The sequence below is a fragment of the Cyphomyrmex costatus genome, unplaced genomic scaffold (assembly GCF_001594065.2).
Source record: "Cyphomyrmex costatus isolate MS0001 unplaced genomic scaffold, Ccosl1.0 scaffold193, whole genome shotgun sequence".
Lineage (NCBI taxonomy): Eukaryota > Metazoa > Arthropoda > Insecta > Hymenoptera > Formicidae > Cyphomyrmex > Cyphomyrmex costatus.
The window spans coordinates 848,794-874,397 of NW_017275965.1; the positions used below are offsets into that span (position 1 = coordinate 848,794).

The 25,604-nt window shown below is 37.0% G+C and overlaps 1 protein-coding gene across 2 annotated transcripts; it reads left to right on the forward strand.

Moving 5' to 3' along the window:
* Positions 1-23,968, forward strand: LOC108772781 (uncharacterized). Of its 2 annotated transcripts, none has more exons than XM_018538397.1 (7): positions 1-538; positions 10,857-10,980; positions 18,100-18,210; positions 18,994-19,131; positions 19,438-19,535; positions 20,048-20,213; positions 23,314-23,968. In XM_018538397.1, the coding sequence occupies exons 1-7, from the start codon at positions 413-415 to the stop codon at positions 23,415-23,417; spliced, it is 867 nt and encodes a 288-aa protein (XP_018393899.1). In that variant the 5' UTR covers positions 1-412; the 3' UTR covers positions 23,418-23,968. The 2 variants fall into 2 exon arrangements, with proteins under 2 accessions (XP_018393899.1, XP_018393898.1); XM_018538396.1 differs by lacking the exon at positions 20,048-20,213 and adding an exon at positions 20,331-20,496.
* Positions 23,969-25,604: the final 1,636 nt, after the last annotated feature.

The window sequence follows — 25,604 nt, forward strand, 5'->3', positions numbered from 1 at the left end:
GTTGTGATTGGAATGGTGGTGTGATGTGCATCGCGGTGGAGTGCGCATCCTGAAGGACAGCGAAGTACGTGGATATTACGCACGTTGAATCTCTTCCTCCCCTGACTCCCCGCTGCCGAACCCCCTTTTTCGTCCCCTGGTGCTCCCGCGAGATCGAGAGAGCCGCGCGTGCCCGCGATTTCTTCAAAATCCGCCGTGGTCCAGCTCTCCTCTTCGCGGTGCGCTTCGCGTGGCAGCTTCTTCTTCGCGCTGATGCCCACGTACAGTCGGTAGCAATAACCACCACGTAATCGCGGTGAGTGTGAGGTGAAGCTAACGGAAGAGACGGGAGAAAAAGAGAGACCGAGAGTATATTCGACGAAGAAGAGAGAAAAGAGAAGACGAGAAGAGATATCGGAGATAAAATACCAAGATGCCGTGCTCCGCAGTGACGCTGTCTCTTGCCACCATAACCGGTATAATCGCCACAGCCCTGCTGGCGATCGCCTTCTCCACGGACAACTGGCTCTACACCGAGGTCAAGCGCGCTCAGATCCAGGTTTGTATCTGGTTTTGATGTTGACAGGAACATCCGTCGATCCTACCTGCTCAGATCGCTCTTCAAAATGAAAAAGATACGAAAGAAGAGTATTTCTTAAAATAAACCTCTCGCAAAAGTGAAAAAACGCAGTAACATGGATCACTTTGCTTCCTTTTTCCTTCCATTAAAAAAATATTTAGAAGAGAGAGAGAGAGGAGAGAAAAACATCGATGAAATCAAATACCATAATATATATCGTTTGATTTCATTGACGTCCCTTTCTCTTTTCCAAATACTCTTTTCTAAAAATGGAAGGAAAAGGAAAAGAAGCGATTTATGTTGTTGCGTTATTTTACTTTTGAGAGATTCGGTTTGCTTTCTAATTTTTGGAGTTGGAATAATAAAATAAAAAAAGTTAAATTAAAATTAAAGTTAATTAAATGCAAAATTAATTAAGCACTGATTTTTAACTATAAAGGACCTTAAAATAAATGCAACATTTAATGAACTGTTACTCTTTAGATATGTTCGAAAATGAATATCTGAGTAAAAAAGGATGCGAGCTCGTCGTAACAACATATACTTCGATAAAAAGGCAATCAACTTAATATGCATTTTATTACTAACTTATGAATACATATAAAATAAAATAAATATAAGTGACAAGGCTCAATAAAATTAAATAATGATACAGAAAAGCTACGAGCTTAATAAATTCGTTTAATTTAACGACAATGTTAAACGAATTTATTAAGCTGGTAGCACTTTTTCTGTATCATTATATATAAAATACATTTCTACTGATACTCTTTTATTTCAAACAAATTCTTTTACTTCTCTTTGTTTTTCTCAAGAAGCACTCGCTGCTTGCTTTTATTTGTACGGTCACGTAGTTCTGCATTCCAAAGGAACGCATCGAGCGATTTGAAACGTTACCGTAACCAATTTTTTTAAAGCAATACAAATCAACCCGTACCATTTCACATTAGGATTTTAAATAAAATTCATTCTTTTCAATTATATATGTCTTTCCCTGCATTTAAAAGTAGATATAGATATTTAAGAGAAGAAAGAAAAAAAATGTTATCTCAAGATAATTCACAGAAAAAATTGTGAAGATGTGACATCCTATTGAATTCTCGGGCCGAGAGGAGATTTCGACAACGAGCAGATAAAACACGTGACTTTACCACGAAGCGTTCTGTACGTACGCGCGCTTTGAAGAATCTCTTATGAGAACGCATCACAATGGAAATTGTTCGTTTGCAAGGACTCGCGTTACATTAATGTATGCAATCTGAGGCATTGAAAAAAAAATTAAAGTGGTTTGCGAAAGCGTGGGATTTGATGATGCATTTTCGCGACGTTGCGCTGCGTTATAAACGTCGCTCGTTGTTGAAGCTAATTCAATTTGGCAGCGGATGCTCTCCTCTCCATTCTGTGCTTTCCTCTCGGTACAGAATCCTTATGCAAATTCTAATGAAACTACCGCACACGCGGACAGCCCCCCAGTACGGAACGAGCGCTTCGATCATTTATGAAAATGGACATCTTCCTGCCCGAAGTTAGATCGCATCCGAATCTCGTTATTTCTGGCGGCCGATGCTGTCATCAGCCACCCGTAAACGTGAATCTAATTTCTTCTACTTCTTCTGCATCTTTAAGGATGTGGATACACTACAAAAAAAAAAATGCTGCGGGACAGCTGTGGTCCTTAAGCTTTCGCCAGTTCTATCCTTTATTTTCAATGATAACGACAATTTGGTAGTTTTTGCGTTTGCATAATGTGACACGTAATTGTGTCGCCATAATGGGTACAATTTCCGACGTCGTTATAATCCCATTTCTGACCACACAACAGATATTTACTGATCTATAACGAGTCAATTATAGTAATTTCTATAATTATATATTATCGTTACTATTAAACCGTACTTTTGAGTAACCATAATCCATTTAAACGATGAACTATATTTAAAATAAATATATCAAAATATACAATTCTTGAAAGTCATTTAAGGATTGAGCTGTTAGTTAAATTAATTCAATATTTCGTATTAAAAGGTTTACATAGCTCCGTTCATTTTGACAACTGTGCTTCTAAGAATCAGAAGAAAAAGATTATTCCACGAAAATGTTCACGATTGCCTAATGGGAAAAGTATAATTAAACAAGTTAATGTTAGAAAGCAAATAGATGTACGCACTCAATGGAAGAAAAAAGCAAGTTATTATCTCAGGATAATTTATAGAAACAAAGAGTTGCGAAGATATGCAGCGATATTATCGAATTCTCGCACATACAGGAATTTCGACAACGAGATAAAAACACGCGACTTCTGTCTGTAACTTCTTCGCTTTTTCGAAACGTAATTAGTAATTCATAACGTAAAAGAAGGAATGTATAAAAAACTATTCCGTAAAACGATTTTGTTAATTGAAATATACTGCAATCGAATAATTGGAAACAGAGCCACTACAAATAACTATTAATTAGCGAAGCCAGCGGAAAGTAGTATTAATTAACGGAAAGGTTGCGTAATCTCTATTAAAGATTCCGAGAGAAATGTGCTTCTTCCTCAAGAAGGGGAAAATAGGAAGTATAGAATTCCCCATGACTTCCGCCGTCCTTCTTACAGGTGAATGTACGGGTCGAAGGTCAAGTTTACCCTCTAGGGTCGTTGAAAGTCGAACGTTGTTCTCACGAGTTCCTCGCCGTGGAACCGTGGATGTCAGCGGTAATTAAAAAATTCTAGCTAAAAAGAATATTAGCGAGAGATACTCAAAAGGCTTTAATTAATTCTTTCAACAAGAAACTTCACTTAACTTGAACATGGCAGACCTTGAATATTAAATTATTAAAGTAAACCATTAAAAGATTTACGTTATCTAAGCAAAATTGACCCATTGTCCTTTTTGTAACAAAAATATCGAGTCGATCAAACTTTAAATACTTAATGCAATTGATCGTGACATTACTTATAATTAAAAAAGCTGTTAAAATAATTGCAGTTATAATTTATGTAATTAAATTTATATCTATTCAAGTAAAGTGATCACACCTCTTTTTCGCACGTTTAAGTAGTTTTCTTTTCAAGTAATAAGTTTTTTGAACCGATAAATTTGAGGGTTTTAAATGTTTTGACAGCGTCAACAATTTTTAGTTCTACCTTGAGAAACTTTATTTTAATAGGATATCTCGCGTGATAAATCGATCCGTTGGCGTCGCGAGTTACGCGATTACGCCACGGCTCGACGCAAAACGCAGCACGCGAAATATTCCAATGTTGATGTAACTTCCTGCGCAACGTAAAAATCATATCCACGGACGTGCATAAGAATAGGAATTATTAAATAACAGGCGCACGCGGATGTTTCACGCGTCATCCAGCATGTAGGTGCCGCTACATCCATTCAGTGTACGATTATTATTGTACAACAAATTCGTCAGACTTTTGCATCGCGATTAATGATTTTCAACTCGCAGAAAAGGACTCGGCATAATAATTTTTATTCCTTGCGAGGAAACTCATCACTTATGCGTCTCTTGTCTTCGACGTTAGTACCAAGGTCGTTCTAAGCGCAGCTGAAGCGCTCGTCGCCGATTAAATTAGATTATCTCGTTAGCGGAATCTCATTTCGCGAGTATTCCGTTCCTGTCTGCGCTTTTCTCTTTCTCTCGACCCAGCTGCGAAGACGACTCGCCTCTCCTCTCCTCTCCTCTCTTCTTTCGTTCCTGTCTCGATCTCCCAACATCTCGTCCCGTGCCTTCGGAACGATCGACATTCCGAGCCGCGCCCATTCTCAGCGCGTTGACTCAACGAGTTTTGTTTGGTGCACCGATCACACGCGTATATGTCCTTTTGCGCGAGAATCGCGCGATTCACGCGAGCTCCTCCGAGAGAGCAAATCCGCGAAAATAAACAGTCGCGCGCGATTCAAGATCCGCTCATATCTCATTTTCATAAAAAGTGACTCACTCCATTTTTTATCTCAAACGATATTGCATCTCAGATTCGAAAGTTATACGCCGTATTTTTTTCGTTTTATATGAACTTTTACGACATTCTACCGAAATCTCATATAGACTTTTGAGATTTAAGGATCCTGCTCAGCTTCTCTTTGCTATCAGCAATTCTATTATCCGATTCTACTTCCTATCTATCCCAGTCGAATTTCTTCATTTAAAATTTACGCATTGCTTCCGCGTGGATCAATCGTTCCGTACGATTAGAGATTGGCCGATAGATCGCCCACTAATCCACTTCTCGACGGAGATGGATGCGCGGTACACGAGAGATTCTCGCGAGGCAGCGCAACGCAATGTAAACGCAATATGCAACGCGACGCAGCGTGACGCTCTGTTATTCTGTTTCGCGCGTCAGGAAACCGCGCGATTCCCGTATATACCTGGACGACCGGCTGGTTCGCTACCTCGCCTCCTCGCTCGAGTGACGAGAAGGTGTCAGGAGAACCGCCGCGTACAGTTATGTCGCCCGCGCCAGCGCATCCTCTGAGAGTAGGCGCAAGCGAACGCATGTTCGAATGCCTCCGCTACCGAGTGGCACACGCACGCGAGGTGATAATTCCACAGTCCCTGCGTATACGCGATGCGACCTCGACAACACGCGAAGTAGCCGTCGATTAACGGGAAAATCACGCGCGTAAATTCCCAGCATTAACGAAACTCTGTCAATTAGCCTCGGCGATCTAAGCTAAGGGAACGCATACGATTTTCTGAAGGACGATCTTGATGAAATAGATGAGTTATAATCGCCTTAACGGTTTCGCACATCCTGTACTGCGCGTTGAACTGCGCAACGAAAGATAGAATGCGGTTTAACGCTGAAACTTCGAGGCATTTGATTGACCCAATCGAAGGAGAGAATTTTACTAATTAAAACCAATTGAAAAATATACTTCGAAGTACTTGCAGTATCAAGTGGACCGTGGTTATAAATTCTTATTCAGATATATATTATATATATAATATTATGAAGAAAGTGAATGATTACTTCCTGATACTTTGACATTTCATCTTGATATTTGAAAGTATAGGAACAGAAAGACTTGATATTTAGAGGAAGGATGTTGATTGATATAGGACTATAACTTTCGAGATTTTTAATTAGAATATTATTTCCTATAGGTTATAAAATTTAAAAAAAAAAAAAGTCAGTTCTGCGAATTGATTCTGTTGCATTATTATACGTTCAAGAAAAAAATTAATTACAAAATTTAATTTCACACACACGAGATACTATGTGTATTTTTCTCAGCTTCGTATAAATCCGATGCTATACCCCTACGACTGCGCAGTAATTTTCACCTTGCCGCTCCCGCTTTAATAATGAATTACTCGTAATGAACTCTCGCGCGTGTTTACGCGATGCGTTATCCTGCCCGCGAGGATGGCTCGGTTGCGTTGGCATGGGCTGATTACATCGTTCGCGTATTCCTGTTTGTTCGCCGGCATTAAGACGTCCGTTTAGCACTCATCCTGCTGCCTCCCGCACGTACGTACGGTAGCGCGTTACGCGGCATTATATTCATCAAGTATATGGTATAGTCACTGTACTTTCATTCGAGAACCACGGTGACGTGGCGAGCTGGGCGCGCGAAGAAAGGAATGCGCGCACCTGAATTCACTTCGATATTCTTGTCCGGCATCAAGATATACCTAAGCGGAGAAACAGGATAATATTTGAGAATGTGGTCCGCTCATAGGAAGCGAGTGAATACTTTTCAATAGTTCGGCTATTTAGACGCAGACTGACGTAAATGCGGCGTGATTATAAAAAATATTAGTTTTAAAACAAAAAATATGAAATCACGTCACGCCAGTTATTTCGCAAAGTCACTTGTTTCTTAACGAGGAATTGAGACGCGATCGTAATCGATGAAGTTAAAGGGGATCGTGGCATGTGGATGACTCTTCAAGGCCGCGACTCGCAATCTGCGGCGCTTTTTAAAGACGTTGAATGGCGTAACGCGACTTCGTGCGCGGAACGATTCGGAGAAACTCGAGTATTGCACGAGTATATCCTTCCTGTCCTGTCCCGAATGCATCGTCGAAGATGACCCTGTGAACTCGACGACGCGTCTTTCGTCGTACGAAAACGACATAACGTTCGCGACTCTACGAATTTCACTTCCAGACACAACGATTTGCAATACGCGATATAATTTATTTAATCTGTGCTACCTAGATCTGACATTCGAGAAGAGCGTTCGACTTTTATCGCGATCAAGTAGCGACACACGCTGCTTGAGTTTATATAAGAAGATAGATGTAGAAAGCAAAAACGTGTCAGCCAATACAGTAATCAATGTGTCACACTGATCGTATTCAGTACAGATAATGTTGTGCAAAAGTCGCATTAAATAGCATTTGTGTGTTGGGTAATAATACTTGGCCAAAAGTGAGACCATTGATTGAAAATGTCGAAATAAAATTACATGTATTATAATTTAACGTTTTTGTGATTTTGCTCATTGTTTCATAATTAAAAAATAATGTAAAATTCTTACTATCAGTTTGTAAAAGGAATTTGCCGCATCATTACTTGTCAGAGTGAATGACAAAAAAATGGCGAATTTATATAGTAAACTTTGAAACTATACACATAAGTGGAGAGAATGATTTATACCGACTGCATGCCCGGTATATAAGCATTGAAATACGTAAGAATTTCTATTGCGCAACCATTAGAAAAATAATTTATGAACGAGAGAAGAGTTTAAGCTCTCTCGATTACGGATTACTCGATGTTGCGAGGATATTGGCGAGTATTGCATTTGCCAATTGAATAATTTGATAGCATCGTTTCGCTGTCCGACGTGACAAATTAATGCAAGAAATCCTTAGATGTATCCGGAAATGAGGTAAATTACATCGATTGTTATTCAAATGAGAGCGATGCCTGCGCAAGTCTGTGTTGTTCATAACCGATCTCTTCAAATAATCAATGCACAACGGCGAATTATTCAAATTTAGCGAGAGATTGTGTAATCATAAGTCGCACAGAGTCGGAAAAACGATCGCGACACGATCGGCCAATAAGCTAGCTAGTCGACGGTGAGGAAAAATTCAAATGAAAGTTGCCACACGCAACATAACATGGCTCGTTAGCTAAAAATCTCGCGTACGAGGTGAACGGGCCGCCCTTTTTAATGCGAATCCGCAACCGAACCGATAACCGCCCCGACAATTTGCACCAACCGATATACATTTAAGCGGCGTCGATAACAATTTGTCCCGATACTGGGAGAACGAGGACGGGAACGACAGGTTTAGTGAAAGCTATCCTCTGTCCATTTCCGCGAGCATGCGCAAGTATTTTGCATAATCACCTCTAACTGCTTGCAATAATTATCACGCTTTCCTCCGCTAATGAAAACGCCATACGAATATACAACCGGCTACAAAGTTGCGTTAAAATGTCACGACGAATTGAAGATATGTCTAAGTCAACGCTGCACATCGTGGATCAGTTATGGTAGAAATATGATAAGAATGTAGAGAATATGATTTCGCGAAATCGCCGACAAAGTGCTACGGGAAATATTTCTCGAACACATGGGAGTTGGAACTCTACATTTGATAATACAATTACCATCATTGCAGTGAGTCCCAAGAGGGGTTTTCCTTTCTATGTCAAAGAAATCAACCGGGCTCAACGATATTCCCGCGCTATTCGAGACGAGCAATGGTGAAATACCAACGTGAAAGCAGAATGGCGTGGCCTAGACGAGACTGGGATTCATTGAAGTCCTCCTTTCTTCCTTTTCTCGCTAACCTCGAGTGACGCTAATTCTGCGTAAGTGATATGTACCGTCACGAAAGAGGATTCACGTATTGTATCTTCGAACCTACTGCTCGCAGAAACTTTCGCGCGAAAAACACAGACTCTTAAATTAAGTATCCCTGTACATTTTACAGGAAAAAAATTAACTTCTCTTTTAAAATGTCGTTAAAATAAAATGCTGCTAAGATTGCGACTAGCGATAAAACTTGATTGAATTGATTTTATACCTGAAGATGTTTGTCACTCACGATGATTCTTAGTAGCTTCAATAATAATGCAGTAGAACTTTTGATACTCGATTTGTTGTGAATTACAAAGTTACTTGGTCTACGTAGAACAATGACACCGTTTTAGCAAACATCACCATTTATCTTAACGTGTTCCTTCGAGAGAATTGCTCAGAACGCATGGGTGTTCACCAAGGTTGAATCGACGCTTGCATCAGCGATGTACGTCACGCTCGTACGATTATCTGTTGGTAATCGAGGAAAAACGTGGGCAGTGGAATTTTAGAAACAACACCAATCATGACGTTGCTGTTGACAGACGCAACGCGAACGTGTTTCTGCTTTCTGTACAAAGGCATGTGTCCACATAAACTACGCTTCGAGAACGATAAAGTTTTGACATTTTCCACGTGTAAATATTCTTTTCAAATTTTTTCTCATTACTATATTTACAAAGTAAATACAAAGTGTAAAATAAATTTTTAATGAAAAAAATAAGCGTTTTATTATAAAAATTATACTAATAAATGTAACGTTTAATGATCTAATTGATTTGAGGTTGATTTTCTTTCAGCGAAAACACCTCAACAATCTTTAAATATTATATAAAATTAGAGAATTAAAACCTGATTATGAACTGGCCGATGTGCCGAAATAAGTTAAACAAACGATGTAACTACGCTGAAAAAATGTGCTAATTTTTAATAAATATCTGTTTCAATAATACTAACTAGATATTTATAAGTAAATTTAAACATATAGAGTTATTTAAGAACTTTTAACTTTTTTAAATCTGATTTAATGGAATTATGTTTAAAAAAAACTGTTCAAGTTAAGAACACTTTAATACATTTAATATAAATAATTCATACTGACAAATTAAATTTTTTTCAATTAGTTTGTTTCAAAATTTTGGTTATTTTTCCAAAATGTACCTTATTATACATAATGATTTCAGATGATGTCGATAGAACTAAATAATTTTAACAGATAAATGTCTAAATTTAATGTACATTACAATGTATGCAGGATTTAAAGGGATTACTTTGATTAAATTATTGTTTTTATTTCTTAAATATTTATTTATCGTAGTAATTGATAAATTAGTACTATTCAAACAAATATTTGTTAAAATTTAATGCATTTTTTTTATCAAGTTAAAACAGCCCTGTACACGTAGAGTGAGATCGCGTAGAGTTGTTGATATTGTTTTTGAAGACGAGTTGAGCATTGAAAGAAAAACGCTTTCGCGAAACAGCGCGGTACGCTTTATCAGCAATCGGCGGACAACGGATCGAGCAAAATGCCTCGTGGGAAGTGACTCGTGTACACAAAAGGAACGGGCACGCGTTTTCGACGCGCGGAAATGTTTCTTTCCGTCGCCGACGTGACGGTCGCGATTCATGCGTTAAGATTTCCCGCGTATATAGCGCGATGTATCATTATACTTTCTACCAGACGTTGAATCGGGAAATCGAAGACGAACTTTCTAGAAAATAGATCGTAACAATTCAAGCCGGCATCGATGCTGCTCACCGAGGACGGAGTCCCGGGTTGGTGAGACTATCAACCACGAGGAACCGCCGCCGATGGGGGCGAAATCGACACACGCCTACTACACGATCTGAAATTGCATCAAATTTCGAAGACGGTTTGTGCGAAGTCGAACGTAAGAAAGCACGGAACAACTTGCTCGTCGACATGCACGAGTAAACGCTCTCTATATGGATTCTTATGGCCTTCATGGGCGGTCTCTTCGAGGAATATCGATGTCTCGAAGTAACGTGAAATAAATCGGGCGTCGTTTTCTCCACTCGTAATTTCATCCGTCGGCAATTTCTTAGTGTAATTGCGAAACTCGCATGGGTATCAATCACGCTGCGATTTATTACATAGATTTTTGTATCGCTAATTTGTGTGTGTTACGATGATGAATTTTTATAATTAAAAAAGTCTTAAAATAGTTAAGCGTAAACTAGAATTTAAAATAAATCCTGAGAAGGCACAAAGCTGCTCGCCATCTCTTTCACTAAAGAGAGGGAGATATTCTGACAGATGTTCTATCACAAGAACGTGGTATTCTTACTTTCTAACGATAATAACATTTTCGCGAAAGGAAGAGCGCGTATACACTTCATCTGCATTCGCAAACACATGTCCGGTAGCTCTCTCCGTCAAGGCGAATTATTCGTCGCGACTTTGTTCTTGCCCTTTCACTTCATCATCGTTAATAATGCGCTTTGTATAACTTTCGTTGAATATTAAAACTCAACACTTGAGGAATTTTTTCTTTCTGTTACAGCAATACGCGAGCAAGCATGCCGAGCAAAGCCATTTGGTGGAACAAATGAACATGAAATACTATTATTTCACGAGGACTCAGGGTCTATTTAGGATATGTTATCCTAAAGAGAGACCACCAACGGGTAAGAATTCCTAAACAGAGCTTTTAGTATAATAATTAAACATGCATGATTTAATAAAAGTTGTGAGAAACTTGACGTGTCATCCTGAATAGACTTAGAGACAATTTGCATTTTAGTAATTATTTCGACAAATATTATTTTTTATTTAATGAACATTTTTTTTATCAAGCATTCAATTCGCTATTAAGATCGACATCACTTTGTTCATTTTGCCACTCCAATTGGTGGTTGAGAAAAAATTTTAAGATTGCTTACAACGTATAATTATTTACATTATTATAGTACATTGTCAGCGGACAGGTACATATATAATTACGTTAAATAATGAAAATTGCAAAGAATTGGACTGGCGGTCTTATCCGCCTTTGATCAGTATTTGTAATAATCGTGTAGGATCGGCAAATCCTCCCGAGTTCCTCATTCAACGACACCCCTCACACGGCCTTTAGGAAACTTTCTATGTTATGGTCTCGTAATGTCGTAGGTTATCCGATCCCACGTAATAGGTTAACAGTTTATAATCAGTCACATAGACGCGCACAATCTTTGGAGAAAGGTACATTTTCACCCGTTTGCTCCGCCACGGTGTATCTCGCCGCGCTTTCTCATCCTAGGATTCATCATCGCGCATAACCGAGCGTTATGTTTTCGTATGAAAAATATCAACGCAATGGATCATAAAATACCAACGCTTTCTTCCTTGTTTATTGAGAAGCAATTACCTCAGAAAAAATACGAATATTAAATTGCTTTCAAGTTAAATTCTTATAAAAATCTAATACTGATTATATATAGTTTAATATACTAAAAAACTTATATTATCTATTTTAAATATTAAAAGCATTGTTGTTCAGTGTTTTTAGCACACACACTCCAAATAAGTAATTAATTATTATATTTCAGTAATAATTGGCCAGTATTAGATTTTGTGGCGAAACAATTAAAAAATTGATTTACCTTGATTGTAAAAATCAAAGGGGATTAAATTATTTTATAAATTATTTTATAAATTGTATGCAAAATCATCGAATGAACTATGATGAATAGAAATACATGTGAAGTAAAGTCGATTAAGAGCAACGCATCGAGTACATCCGCTAGCTGTTTTAATTTGTTTTACAACGAATAAAAAGTGACATGTAAACGACCATCGCGGTTTTCGAACGAAATAGTGCTTAAGTAATAACGGAAATACAGAATTCTACCTTTGAATCAACTTGCGCAAAGTTTTTACATTGGTATCGACCGCGAGAATCCTCGTCTTAAATTACTTAATGAACGATAAGACTTGCCGGGTTCGAGGACTCTGGTGGTCTTTTTTCTTTCAGAGCGCACATCGTAAGTGGACCGTTGCGATCACAGTTGTTGCGAAACAGCCGACGTGCCAATCGATCGACCGATCGCTCGCGTGTTAATGCCTTGGAAACACAAACTGCGTCCGAGCTTCGGCTGAGCAGAGAGGATAAAGTTTCCTCGAAAGACTTTGCCAGATATAAATGCAAATTAATTTTTGTAACATTTGAACAAATCTCTTTTCCTAGAATATAAAGAATAATTCTTAAAATTTCTATAAAAATTTAAACATTCTAAAGTTATCAGAAAAAGAACATGATGGAGTAGCGTCGATTACAAAGGAAAAAATGCAAATAAATTAGCATCTTAAACCCATCATTTAAAGTATTTAAACCCGGAATAAATGTACGCATGTTACGCACAAGGATGTGATCAAATCTTACTCCCCGTGCGTAACTTCGCATCGTGTATAACGCTCTATGGCTTGGAACGCCTTTCCAATTAGAAACTTTCTACAGTAATGACGCATGGTACCTATATGTCGTACAATAATGTTCAGCAAGATATCACGTATTTTTAGAATAATAAATGAAGAAACTCGGCAATGTTTGTCTTTGTAGATAATTGAACCAATTAAGAATGAGATACGTAACTGCAATGATACAATAAGCGCAGTCATACGTAATCAACGCGATGATACATAATTTGAAATTACAGAGAATGTAATTAAATCCGTAATCAAGGCAATTAACCCGATTATAATCATAATCTCGTATAATGATTCTGATATTCATCGTTTCATTCAGGAAATACGTGCAGCTTAAATGAATTTCGATACAAATCTAGGTCATAAAATATAAATTAAGATATTAAGGCTGTCCAATCAACTTGATTGATCTAACAAAAGAGTCAGTTTCCTCGATAATGGTTAAATTTAATCGTTTTTTTATCTTCTAAATTTTGTCTCTAAGCAAAGAAGAGACAATTGAACCGAAATTAAAATAAATCTACTTTAGAGAAGAATTAATTTTAATCTAAAAGTTTATATATAATTTTAGTGAATAAATATAAGAATTTAGTGAATAACATTTCAGATTCAAAATTATATTAAATTCTGTGTGCTAAAAATGGATCAGAACAATGTTGTCATTATGCACGACGAAAATTTTTTTTACATACAAATCGACTTTTACGTATTTCAATGGTCATGCAATGTTCATTCCACGACGTAATAATCTGAAATTACTATGCGAGCGTCAGCGTCGCGAGAACGTGCGTTGCATACGATCGAATTGTGCTGTAATCGCAGATCGGTTTCACTAAACGACAAAAATATCATATCGTAAATATGTAAATGGTCTTCTGTGTCTACGTGTCACGTTATGCAAGGACTGTAATGTGGAAGATGTAACGCAATAAGACCTAATTTTAGATCACACTCTAATAAAAAGAAATATACAATAATGAATGCAAAACAGCACACTTTGCTCTTCCAGAAATTGTGCAAGTCGTCTTAGATAATGTCTATTCTTAGAACCATGCGCATTCCAGGATCAGCTTTTGAAATCTCTTGTATTACGTTGAATATCCGTTTGATGAAGCCGCGAAATCGAGGTTCCGGATTAGATTTTTGAAAACGAGTGAGTGGAGTCACGTTTCGAGTTTCAAGATGGCGACCGAGGGGTTAAAAAAAAAAAGAGAAAGATGTTCGCGCGCGCGCGCGCGCGCAAGTATACTTTTCGTACAAGTCCGGTACGCGGTACAGGTGATTCCAGTTCTCCCGGAAGTTTCAGATTGCGCATTCTTTGAACGGGAAGGGAAAATGCACCGCGCGCTACGAAGTGAAAACGTACCTATGACTAGCCGCGTAGATGCGGACATACATTAGGGAGCTCATATAAAATCCATTGTCGTTCACAGTACAATAGCGAACTATCGGGAAGGGAGGGAAAGCAGTGCTTAGTGTTCAGTAAAATTCCGAGGTGAACACGAGGAAAGTGTGTCGATGTCACGTGTTACGGTCGAGATTTCTCAAGATGGGATTGATTAAAAATGAATAATAAAGTAGTCATTGAGACTAGATGCTCCAACGTGCGTTGAATAAGACTTGTACGAGTATATGTATAATGAAAATACAGAGTGGCACATAAAATGTTATACACTATTTAATTATCTCATTGAAACGATATAATTGTGTATCGGTTTTTAAACTGTGTGAGAGCAAATTCTAACTATGTTCTAACATTCACAGCTAGTATTGAAAATCTATAATTTACATTACATGCACTGTAATGTAAGTTTTTAGCACTGGCAGTGAACACATTTTCTGCATTTCGTGGAAATTCTGTTAAGTGTGAATTTTGTTAAAAATAAATGTACTATGCCGTAAAACAAATAGTATATCATTTCGTCGACCATCCTATATAAATATCAATCAACGGCCATTAAAATATATTTCTAACACGTATTTAATTATTTTATTGGGACAGCTACTGTAACGTTACTTCGCAAGAGATAAGGCTTCCTTCCAAAGCTTTACGTGCGCAAAACTTCTCCGCTAAAAATTGCAGATAACAGGTGAAATTGCTGTCCCAAAATCCCGACGGTCAGGATGTCAAGACTGCAACGATCAGTTGCTTTCTTATACATAACGACGTAGCGGTATCCTGGTAAAGTGACAAGTCGCCTCGTCTCCATTAGTTGGACAAAACATGAATGTAATCTCCCTCATTACCCCACATAACACCGACGTCTGTCCTCGAGAGAGCCTGAACTGATCTCAGATCTCGGATTAATAGTCACATTAAACGACACCAGGGTTTTAAGGTCAAACTGGACGATTTGATTCGGATAAAATGCGAGCGATCCGACAAAGCGGATGCTGAAGGCGGCGGAGACAATGCTTTCTCACTCGGGTTCACGGACGAAAATACGCTCTCGCCGCGCCGGTAAATGTATCTGTTCGGCAGGTATCGTGAGATCAGAAGAAACGGCGAGGAAAGGCGAGTGTATCGAGGCTGGATCGGTGAGAATCGATTCTATCGGTCCGCAACGGTCTACCCGGAGAGCGAAGAAATTGCCAGACGCATAAAAGGTCTCTCCGGGTTGTTCGTTCTCGTCGCTTGGTTGGAAAACAATCAAAATGATCGATGCATCACTCATGTATCGCGGTACCGTTCGCCGACCGATGTATTTGCCGGGAACGACACCTTATCGGTTTCAGCATATGCCGTCTTCTTCCGGCGACCCCGCTTCCGGTAGCTTCGATTTATTAGGGTCGCGTGATTGTAATTTTGTGACCTCTGCATCGAGAAGAAACCAAAACAAATGTACAGTTGCTAATATAGTATTAAATAAGGAATTAAAAAAATTGACTTCAAAAATCATATTTTTTCCGTATTAAATATATATACCTTTCAACATGTTTTATATTTTAGAAATATATTTTATCCCTCCCTCCCTCTCTCTCTCTCTCTCTCCCCCCGTAATTCCCTATATGTTTCACATCCAAGCTTTAAGATATCCTTTTTATTCTCGGAGACCTGCTCGATTTCCACTACGGGATATTTCATTACGTGGGAATTTTATGAATGACTTTGTATCTCGCTCTTATACACTGCGTCGTCGCGCCGGCCAGCGCCGAAAATCGAGGTCAGCATGTGCGATCGCGAATGCACACGTGAAAAATCCGAAGAAACCAGTCAACGACCGGTCTGATGGCTTGTATCTACCTGCCGGTATCGCTCGTATCACGCGACGATGCGCGATGCACGATGAAAAGTACGAGGGCTCGCCGACCGCGGTCGCTCGGCATCGCCACCGTCGCAATCGACGACTCCTCTTCCGGAATGGCGAGGAGTGTAGCGCGTGTACAGTTAGGCGCGAGTCAACGATCTTGGCATGGCGCCTTATTTCGTTTAGGCGAAACTAGATTCAAAGAGGGTCGAGGAAATGTTCGTCGCATGAATCTTAAATATTTCGAACGGTATGTTTCCCCGAGGAGGTCGACCGTGAAGCTTTTAGCTCCGGAAAAACTTACTTCCGGTCCAGCGATAACGGAATTTTGCGTGTCAAATTGATAGAATAATTCACGCTATGTAATGTATGTATAAAACTTGAATGTGAGAAAAGTGTAATATTCTTATTATAGAATTTAAATATATATTTTATTAACGAGGATATTAAAAAAGATATTAATAATTCTGAGTTCTTTTTAAAAACACAACATTTTTCGCGAAAATAAATAACGGAACGTTACTAGTTGATTGTTTGAAAAATTTGAGCGAAATCATGATAATTAAAAAAAAAAAACTGAAATTAGTTCCGTTTTTTACTTCCAGTTCTTTTCAACGGAAGACTTTCACTCAATCACAACTAAAGAACGAAACGAAAAACAATAATTAATTATGAAAGAAAAACTGAATCTATAATTGAAAAATAAAATACACAAAAAAAAGAAATATTTAGTTCGAAATTAGTGCAAAACTTTTATTTCGAATCATATCGAGCAAAATTTCGTTCGGATTTGTTTGAGAACAAATATTTTAGTGAGCTAAAATATTCCTCCTTGAATCTCATCAAAACGATTTAATAATCTGATTAATGGAAAGCTTACGGGGACTTTTTGAGACACTGTTTTCGGTTGTCAATAACTACATTCAGTAGAAAAAGTAGCTTTGCACACAACTGTACATTCTAAAATCAATCATATTAAAGAATTTCACAACCATAAAGCTTTTTCTGCTGAACGCAGTAATTGCGATTGTCGCGGTTTGTCAGGCGGGACGTTCACCAGGAAACGGAATCACGAAAGCGCGGCTGCTTTACAACTTTTTCCTATGTGCTAAGGTGGCGTTTCGTGGATTAGGATTCATTGAAGGAGTACCGTTGTAAAAGAGCCGAAAGACCAAGCGCAAGTCCCCTCCTGCAGGGTATACGGGTAAAAGCATACCGCACACTTCGCGCCCGCTGCATTCTGGGTCGCATGCTTCTCGAGGCGCACGCTCGTTGACGCTGTCAGAACTGTGGGATCACGAAACGCTGATAAATCCCAGTAGTAAATTCCCCATGGAACATGATCCCCCGAGGATATCTAATAAATGCACCTTCAAGAATCCCTCGCGCCTTCTCTGCTTGCAACCGGAGAATAAACGGATACGATGATCAGCATTGGTCGCTCATTAGATTTGCGAAAGAAGTTGGTGAAATAAAAAGACTGTAACTTCTGAGGTTGGCTAGAAAAATATCCTACGTCAAATTCCCTCATTTTAATTCCTTTTTTTTTAATATGATTTAATAACGAATCACAATAAATCACATTTCGCACTCAACGAAATGCCTCTTTAATGTGACACTTCTCAGGTGTAAAATGTCATTTTGCGGTTCACTAGGATTCCGCATTTATCTCGCTTAGAATGCACCTTGAGTCTGGATGTCGTAATCACCCATTAGATGAACGTTGACTCACGTGTCTGTGCGGTTGATGAAATGAGAACGTCGGCGATGATTAGCCAATTAAGTGTAGACTATGCACGCCACTCATCGTCAGTAAAGCATTTCTTACTTCTCATAATTGGTAAAGACAATTCCTGAACTCATAATGTTTCGAGGAGAAAATATTATTAAAGAGATATTATAATAAATTTTCCTAAAGAAAAATGAAGAGCACAAGTTTTCTTGCTGTTATAGAAGAATAAAATAAAATTTTAAGTAAATAAAAAATATTCATAACTTTACAATCCATTTTATAGTTTGTGATGTGTGTTTATATATATATACATATATAATATTTTTATATTCTATCATGATTGTTTTTTTTAATTACAGTCGAAACTTATCTGAGTCCCGTGGAGACACATTGCATGAATATTGATTATTTCATTCCCGATGAAGAAAATCAAACTAGAGGCTTCTCTGACGATGCCATGACACGATTACGTAAGTATAGCGCCATCAAATTTCTTATTTGATATACAATCAAGTTGACATATATTATAATTTGAAAAAAATTTTAGGCTTATCTGGAATTCTGGATATAAAAACTTAAAATATTAAATTCCTATGTAGTGTATTTAATTTATATATGTATAAATATTTCATACATTTATATTAAATTATATATATCACTATAATACATAAACTAAAAGGGAATATTGCAAAAATTAATCGTACGTGAGACAGTACGATTATTATTTCTTATCACTGTCTCTGCCAATGCAGATTAACTTTAATCTTAATTCAATTTACTCTTCATTGTTTTCAAGTTCTAAAGATTAGAAAAAGATGAAGAGTAAATTAAATCGAGATTGAAGTTCTTTACATTGATATAGAAACAAGCATTACAGATACAAATAATATTACAAACGCTTTAAAATTCGATCACGATTGGCTGCTAAACGCAGTTATTACTATGCGGGAATGGAAAGTATACTAATGACTTAGCAACATATGAACAATACATTTGAAGGAAAAAACATGTAGCTTCATAAAAAATATTCATAATAAATACCGATGAGAATAAGCCATTGACGGTCAAGCTAGATTTTGGAAGCTTCTAATATAATTTTCATATGAATTTATACACTACGTATGTATAGATCTCTAAAATTATTATATTCATAACAAATTTTTCATTAATATAGAAATGAAAAACGTACTTTTTTTTTTACCGCAATGCATATACAAGTGATAACTTTATTAATTTTGTTATCATTATCACAGATATGGGGAGATCCGTGATAGCTCTATTCATGGTCGCCTTTCTTGCGATATTTTCGGCATTCTGGACAGGAGTAGTGGGCTGCTGGAGAAGATCAGCAGGGAACATCACGGCTACAGCAATTTTGATGTTATTCGCCTGTCAGTATACATCTTGAGATGTTTTTTCATTCAAAATTTACCTGACATTCTCTTTTGCTTTGTTTCCGGAATTAAATTTTCGTGAACGGATAATTTTGAGTATTGCACAAGATTGTTTATGAGAAAAGTAAACATTTGGAAATATGAAAAGATGGTATTTCGAATAAAAATTCGTGAAATAAAATTTATAGACAGCGACCGTTCGAAAGGATCGAATCGTAAATTTACGAGCGTTTTTGTAAAAATTCACAAAATTTTTTATACATATAATATTACTGAAATATATATGTTTATTATATCGTGCAGGTCTTCTAAGTGCTGGTGGTATGGGCCTTTGGCATGGCGTCGAGTATTATGAAAAAGAAAAAATCGTCGGAGAGGAATATTATCAGCAATGGAGCAACGTAAGTACTCAATTATATTTTTCTCGAAACTCTAATACTAAAATATAACCGAAATGTTTTACAAAATATTAAAAGTTGTCGTTGACTGTTAAATCAATCAAAAGACCAGGAATTTATTCGTGATGTTAATATTATTAACTTAAATCGCTTCAGCTTGTAATTCATTGTAAGTCATCTGAATTATTTATTCACATACGAATATCTTAATGTCAACTGCAACTGATCAGTAAACAAAATAAGCGAAATTTTTTTTCAAAAATATTATAATTTTTTAAATGAAATCACTCACTGTCGAGCACACTTTCTTACATAATACAGAACTGGATTGTTAGTTGATCTTGTAGATCATAGTAATTATAATAAAAATATAATGGAGATACAGGGATGAATTTCGCTTATCTTGCATCAGAGAGAGATTCTTCCAGGCATTCTGATCGCACCGAGAATTTCCACGTGACCAAGGTGGCGGGTGTAACCATGTGCAGCAGAACTTGATCAAATTTTGCCCACAGGTTTTAAGGGACAATACGGCGCAATGGTACGACTGGTCGTTTTACCTCGCCTGGCTGGGGGTAGCTACGTGTCTGGGCACAATGACGCTATTCCTGATCGCAGCATCCTGCCTGAGAAGGGAGCGTGCTCGCGAGCAGGCCCAGAACGTTCAGTACATCATGCCAGGTGACACGATAACCATGAAACGGCCAAACTAACTCGTCCCGTATTTTTTCTTTTTGTTTGTTATGTACGCCCGACGCGGCACGGCACGGCACGGCACATGGGGGCAAAACTGTCTAGGTCCTGAAAGACAACTCGCTAATCTCGTACGACTGGTCGTACGTGGTCGCTTGGGTCGGCGTCGGTTGGTCGTTGGTCAGCGCGATCTTGTTTAGCGCCGCGGCGATTTGCTTGAGGGGCGAGAGAATGCGCGAGGAGGCGATGAACATGCAGTACCTCATGCCTGGTACATATTTAACACCTATTGCTTTTGCCGACTTATACGCGCACGTGGTAATATCCGACTGGCGTGCTATTTTCCCGGCGATACTCTTAGAGAAATTAATTTTAAATAGAGTGTTGAGAGTTTTTAAAAATAATTAACAATTTTTTACTTAAGAAATTTTGAATAAAAGTGATTGAGAACTTTAGATTTAATCTCTCTTATAGGTCAGATATTACATTAATAAGATATAACAAATACATATATATTTATTATCAATAAATTATAATGTATTTATCTATAAATGTGGAGAGACTATAAGATTACTTAAATCGATAATTTTAACTTCAAACTAATATCACATTATTTAAAATACATGAATAAAGCATTGAGATTGTATCTCACGTATTTTTATAATTGTAATTGAGGCTGTAATAGAGGTTAACCTTCTTAAGAAGAAATCGCTTGGGATACCACGCTTCGGATTCCGCGTGCACCGGGTGTTTTACTAACTTTAGTTTACGATCATCGGGCTTACAAGGAACACGTTCCTTGATACGAGGGTAACGATCACCTCGTCATTATACTAACTGGATTCACTTGAATGAGAAGCGTCAACACGGAAGCAAACGATGTCATTAAACGGTTTCCCTAGTCTTACTTATTTTTTGTAAATATTTAATAATGTGTCTTACGGTTTACCTCAAACGCTTCCGTATTAACGCATAATAATTATCGTTAGCACGATCAAGCATATTATTTTATAAGTACTGTTATCTATGAATTTGTAGTAACCATTATTTCAGGATTTAGCTTATCCGATTATTGAGAATATACATATTTTAGTAAACGGTTATATCCAAAGTTGAAGAGAATTTTGTGAACTAATTGAATGACAATACAGAAATACGAGATTAATATAATTTGCTTGTTTAATCATAACACAATTAAACTGAAAAACTTGATCCCAATAACGCATGTATATAAAAAGATCTCGATTCCTCTCTCTTTTTCTCTTTACATACCGTTCGAGTAATGTAATGTAATTTTACCGATGAGAGAGTCTCCGGTGATGTTATGATAACATTTTCGTTGCGAATTTGCAAATGCGAAAAACAAGACTACGCGAAACTGGTTCGATGAATATTAACTCAAAATCGCAGCAAATTGCATGGGGAGATTTTTAATTTAGTTTTTTATACACAATTTTCTCAGCTAAATTGATCAGAGCAGTGAAGCCGTGCAGAAAATTACTGATCGACCGAGTATTTAAATTTGCTTCTACTCAGTTAATATTATTTTCACGATTTTTTTTTTTTTAAACTAGATTAAAAACAAAGAAGTACCTTTGGAAAACAATAAATGCCATTTATAATCGCGCACAATTATATTTCATTAGTAATAAGTATTAATTATTGATATAATAATTTGAAAGCAAATGTGTGTGTGAGATCAATTCCGTTCTGATCGGATTTAGACAGGTCGATTATCAAATTGCACCGATATCGCGTGAATGGCCAATATTCATTCTCGCGAGACTTTTACTTGTTAGCCTCACGCTCTGTTTCCGCTACGGATCGGAGCACTGTCACGCTCTAATCCTGAAGGAAACTTTCTAGTTCTCCTCCGGATGATCGACTAGATTATAGAATACACTTGCACACCGTCGTAAAAATGCATTTCGAAATTTTTAAAAAGAAAACGCAACACTAAGTCATGTGATATGCATTTTCACTAGTATATTTTATCTTTCATTAGATAATTTGTACGGTAAAAATTTCTCCTAATAAGAGTATTTCTTAATTAACTACAATCCAAAAGATCAATTCGTTGATATTATAAGAATTTTTGTTTTATAAAATTACACAAACATACTCTTCGTAATAACAAAATTATTGTGATTTCATTATCAAGAGTGTATGAGAAATTAAAAAATTTTTATGTACTTATATTCATAAACTTTATTTAAAAAATAAACAATAAAATTTTTTCAACAACTTTTTCCTATCACTCTATGCAAAATACGATCTTATTTGGATGCAATCTCTGTAATGTAGTCTTCATCGTCCGATGTTACAAATATAATTTTAGAAAACAGCTCACGCGGAAATAAACGTTCATGTGAGATAATTGTTCCTTCCTTTGAGTAAAAGAACGGAAAAACAGTGATATCTAGAAGTAGACGCTCGAAAGCGACACACTTGCCTAATTTTCCGTTCCGTACACCCATCGACCTCTTGTTGTAAAAGAATTTCCGTGTTTGCGCATTCAGTCCCATACGTTGACTGATTGATGTCGGAATTCATGTAAAACAAAGAAACGAATGTGTTTCATTTTGTAACGCTAAAGTCTTCAAATCAGTCGCTCAGAAATTTATAGAGCAGTAAATGCATTTCATGCAAGATTAATTACTCGAAGATGCGGTGAAGATAACATTAAAATAAATGTAAAAGAGAAAATATAAAATCAAAAAATTATTTTCTCAAAAAAATAATTTTTCCTCTGGCATGAACGAAGAAACAAGCAAATTAGATTCTACATTCAATGTTAAATACATATTATATAATAATTATATCTACATATATATGACATACATATCATACACTTTGCCAAACTTTAGTTTACGAAGAGAATCAATTTAAATCATCGCTTTATTTAGTGTTATTTAAAAGTAGTAAACATTTGTTTCTCATATGCATATTTCATCTTTAGACTTTCATAAAACTAACCGTAACAGAGTTTAGATCATATGATAATTTTAAGAATTAGCTGCCTTTTTATCGTACTTTTTTCATTACCAGAAAAGTCAGGTTAAATCTAATCACCTTTTTAATTTTCCAGTGTACCCGCAGAAGCAGCAGTACGCGTATGCCGGATATCCGGCACCGGCGGCGTATCCAGGACCGTATTATCACGGTTCCCAATACGGGCCCTACAATTACTGAAGAAACTCGGCCGGTCGGCATCGATGGAAAGAAAATATCCCGAGCACACCAGTGCTTGTCGCTAACAACGAAATTTCGCATCACTTAGCAGAACGAGGACCAAAAGTATTCAACACGAAATCCGAGAGACTCGTCAAAGTCGATCCGTGATCGCGCTCCGTGATGCAAAAAATCTACCGAAGCGATCGCGTCGATTTAGAATATAAATTTAATCTCAATCAAAAATTCGTGACTTCGGATATTACGCAAAATATAAAACGATATTCCCCATAAACTGTAGCTCTTTTCTTCCCGCGATAGTCCGATCGTTTGACTCTATCCGACCAGAAGCAAAAACTCCAGGCAATACGAAAATCCGAAAGATATTCGAGAGAAGTCCAAAAAGAATCCGAAAATGAGAAATTCTTTTTGGAATGTTTTACCGCATCTTTTGGACATTCGCGTCGTTCGGGAAACTCGACTTGCGCGAGACGGTTGCTCAAAATACGCGTACTTACACTTTAGAAGCGAAATTACTTTGTATTTTTCCAGTTCGATAAGTAAGATATCGATCACCCCTCATGCATCTTTCCCTCGCGTACTTATCGCAAGGGAGAGATACGCGTTCCCATCATACATCGTTTCGGACTCCGATGATCGGTTTCACCGAGCTTTCTCGTATTCCCATTAACGAGCGTTATACGGGATGATTCATTCATCACGGTAAACGGTCCCTATAGCAAAAAGAGAACGCCTGACAGAAAATGCAGTCGGGCGATCACCGGATTTAATGGACGCTACTCGCCTCGATGAAACTCGGTAAAAACAGTCACGAGTCGTGTAATTGATTCGATCGACTATACGTTGATTGAATTTAGATCGGAGAAGCTTAGCTTGCGTTGACGGGCGCTGCGCGTTTACTATTATTTATTTAACGCGATCGAAACTCAAGTTTCTCTTTCGAGAAGAGGACTGTCGAGTCGCGCGAGCGAAGCGGAAAACGACACGAACATCTCGAACGTTCATCAACGCTCTCACATCTCCTTAGTAGTACCAAATATTAAATAAATATCCTGACTCTAAAAGCAAATATTGCGATTTTGCGAGAATATTTGTATGCATCGTGAATTTGGTTTTAACACTTTCGAGTCTAACGGAACGACAGATTTAAGTTGGAAGTAGTATCGAGATACGCAATTAGAATATATAAGTGATTTGAAGGAAAATCATAATATTTTTTATTTCCTTGTGTCACTTCATATTAATCGTACTTTCAATAAAAATCTATCGTTCCAGCCGTTGAAGTGCGTACACGATACAAGATTTGATTAAATAAATTAAAAATTCGGCTTGAAAATGTCAAAGCTACTTTCTCGGACGTGTAACGTAAAATGTAAACGTTTATGTAATATATGGTGCTACTAGGATCATTACGCGATAATAATTCGCAAAGTTTGTCTAAAACATAGCTCTTTGATAATGTTGATTTTTGTAAGGTTCATTACATCGATATTTCTATGTAAGATGTTTAGAAAGTAAAGAAAAATATTTCTATCATTTTATATCTATATATATATTTTGTAGTAAATAAACTAAATTGCTCTCTTTTTTCCTATCTTTTTCTTTCTTTCTTTATAGGTTTCATTCCATACAAAAATAGATTGCTTCACACATACACAAACACACACACACACACACACACACACAATCTCTACTTTCTCTTTTAATTTATCTCTCTCGTCGTAGTTTATTTTTTATTAGCTCCTTATAAGTGAGCAAACAGCAATATTTTGTAAAAGAGAATATAAATTAGATCATTAATTATACATATATTATAAAGATACGAAATTTTTAGTATAACTAAATTAAATATATAGTTATGTATTAATAATTGCGTGATAAAGCTAAATAAGATTTAGAAATAAAAAAAAACGTAAGTATAAGATTAAAATAAAAAGTAAAACTAGCGAAAATTTATAAGATCTTAAATAGTAGAATAAATAACAGAGTTTATACCAAATTGGCATTCATATCTAGTATCCTCCATTGTCCTTTATCTCAATTTTAATTCTCGTATTATTGTGAAGCCCGATCTACAATTGCGTGAACGTAGTTGTAGTTGTAAGAATTGACTAATCACAGGCGAATACGAGGAGAATATTCGACTGTCATTGGTCAATTCTTATAACTACAACCACTTACAACTAC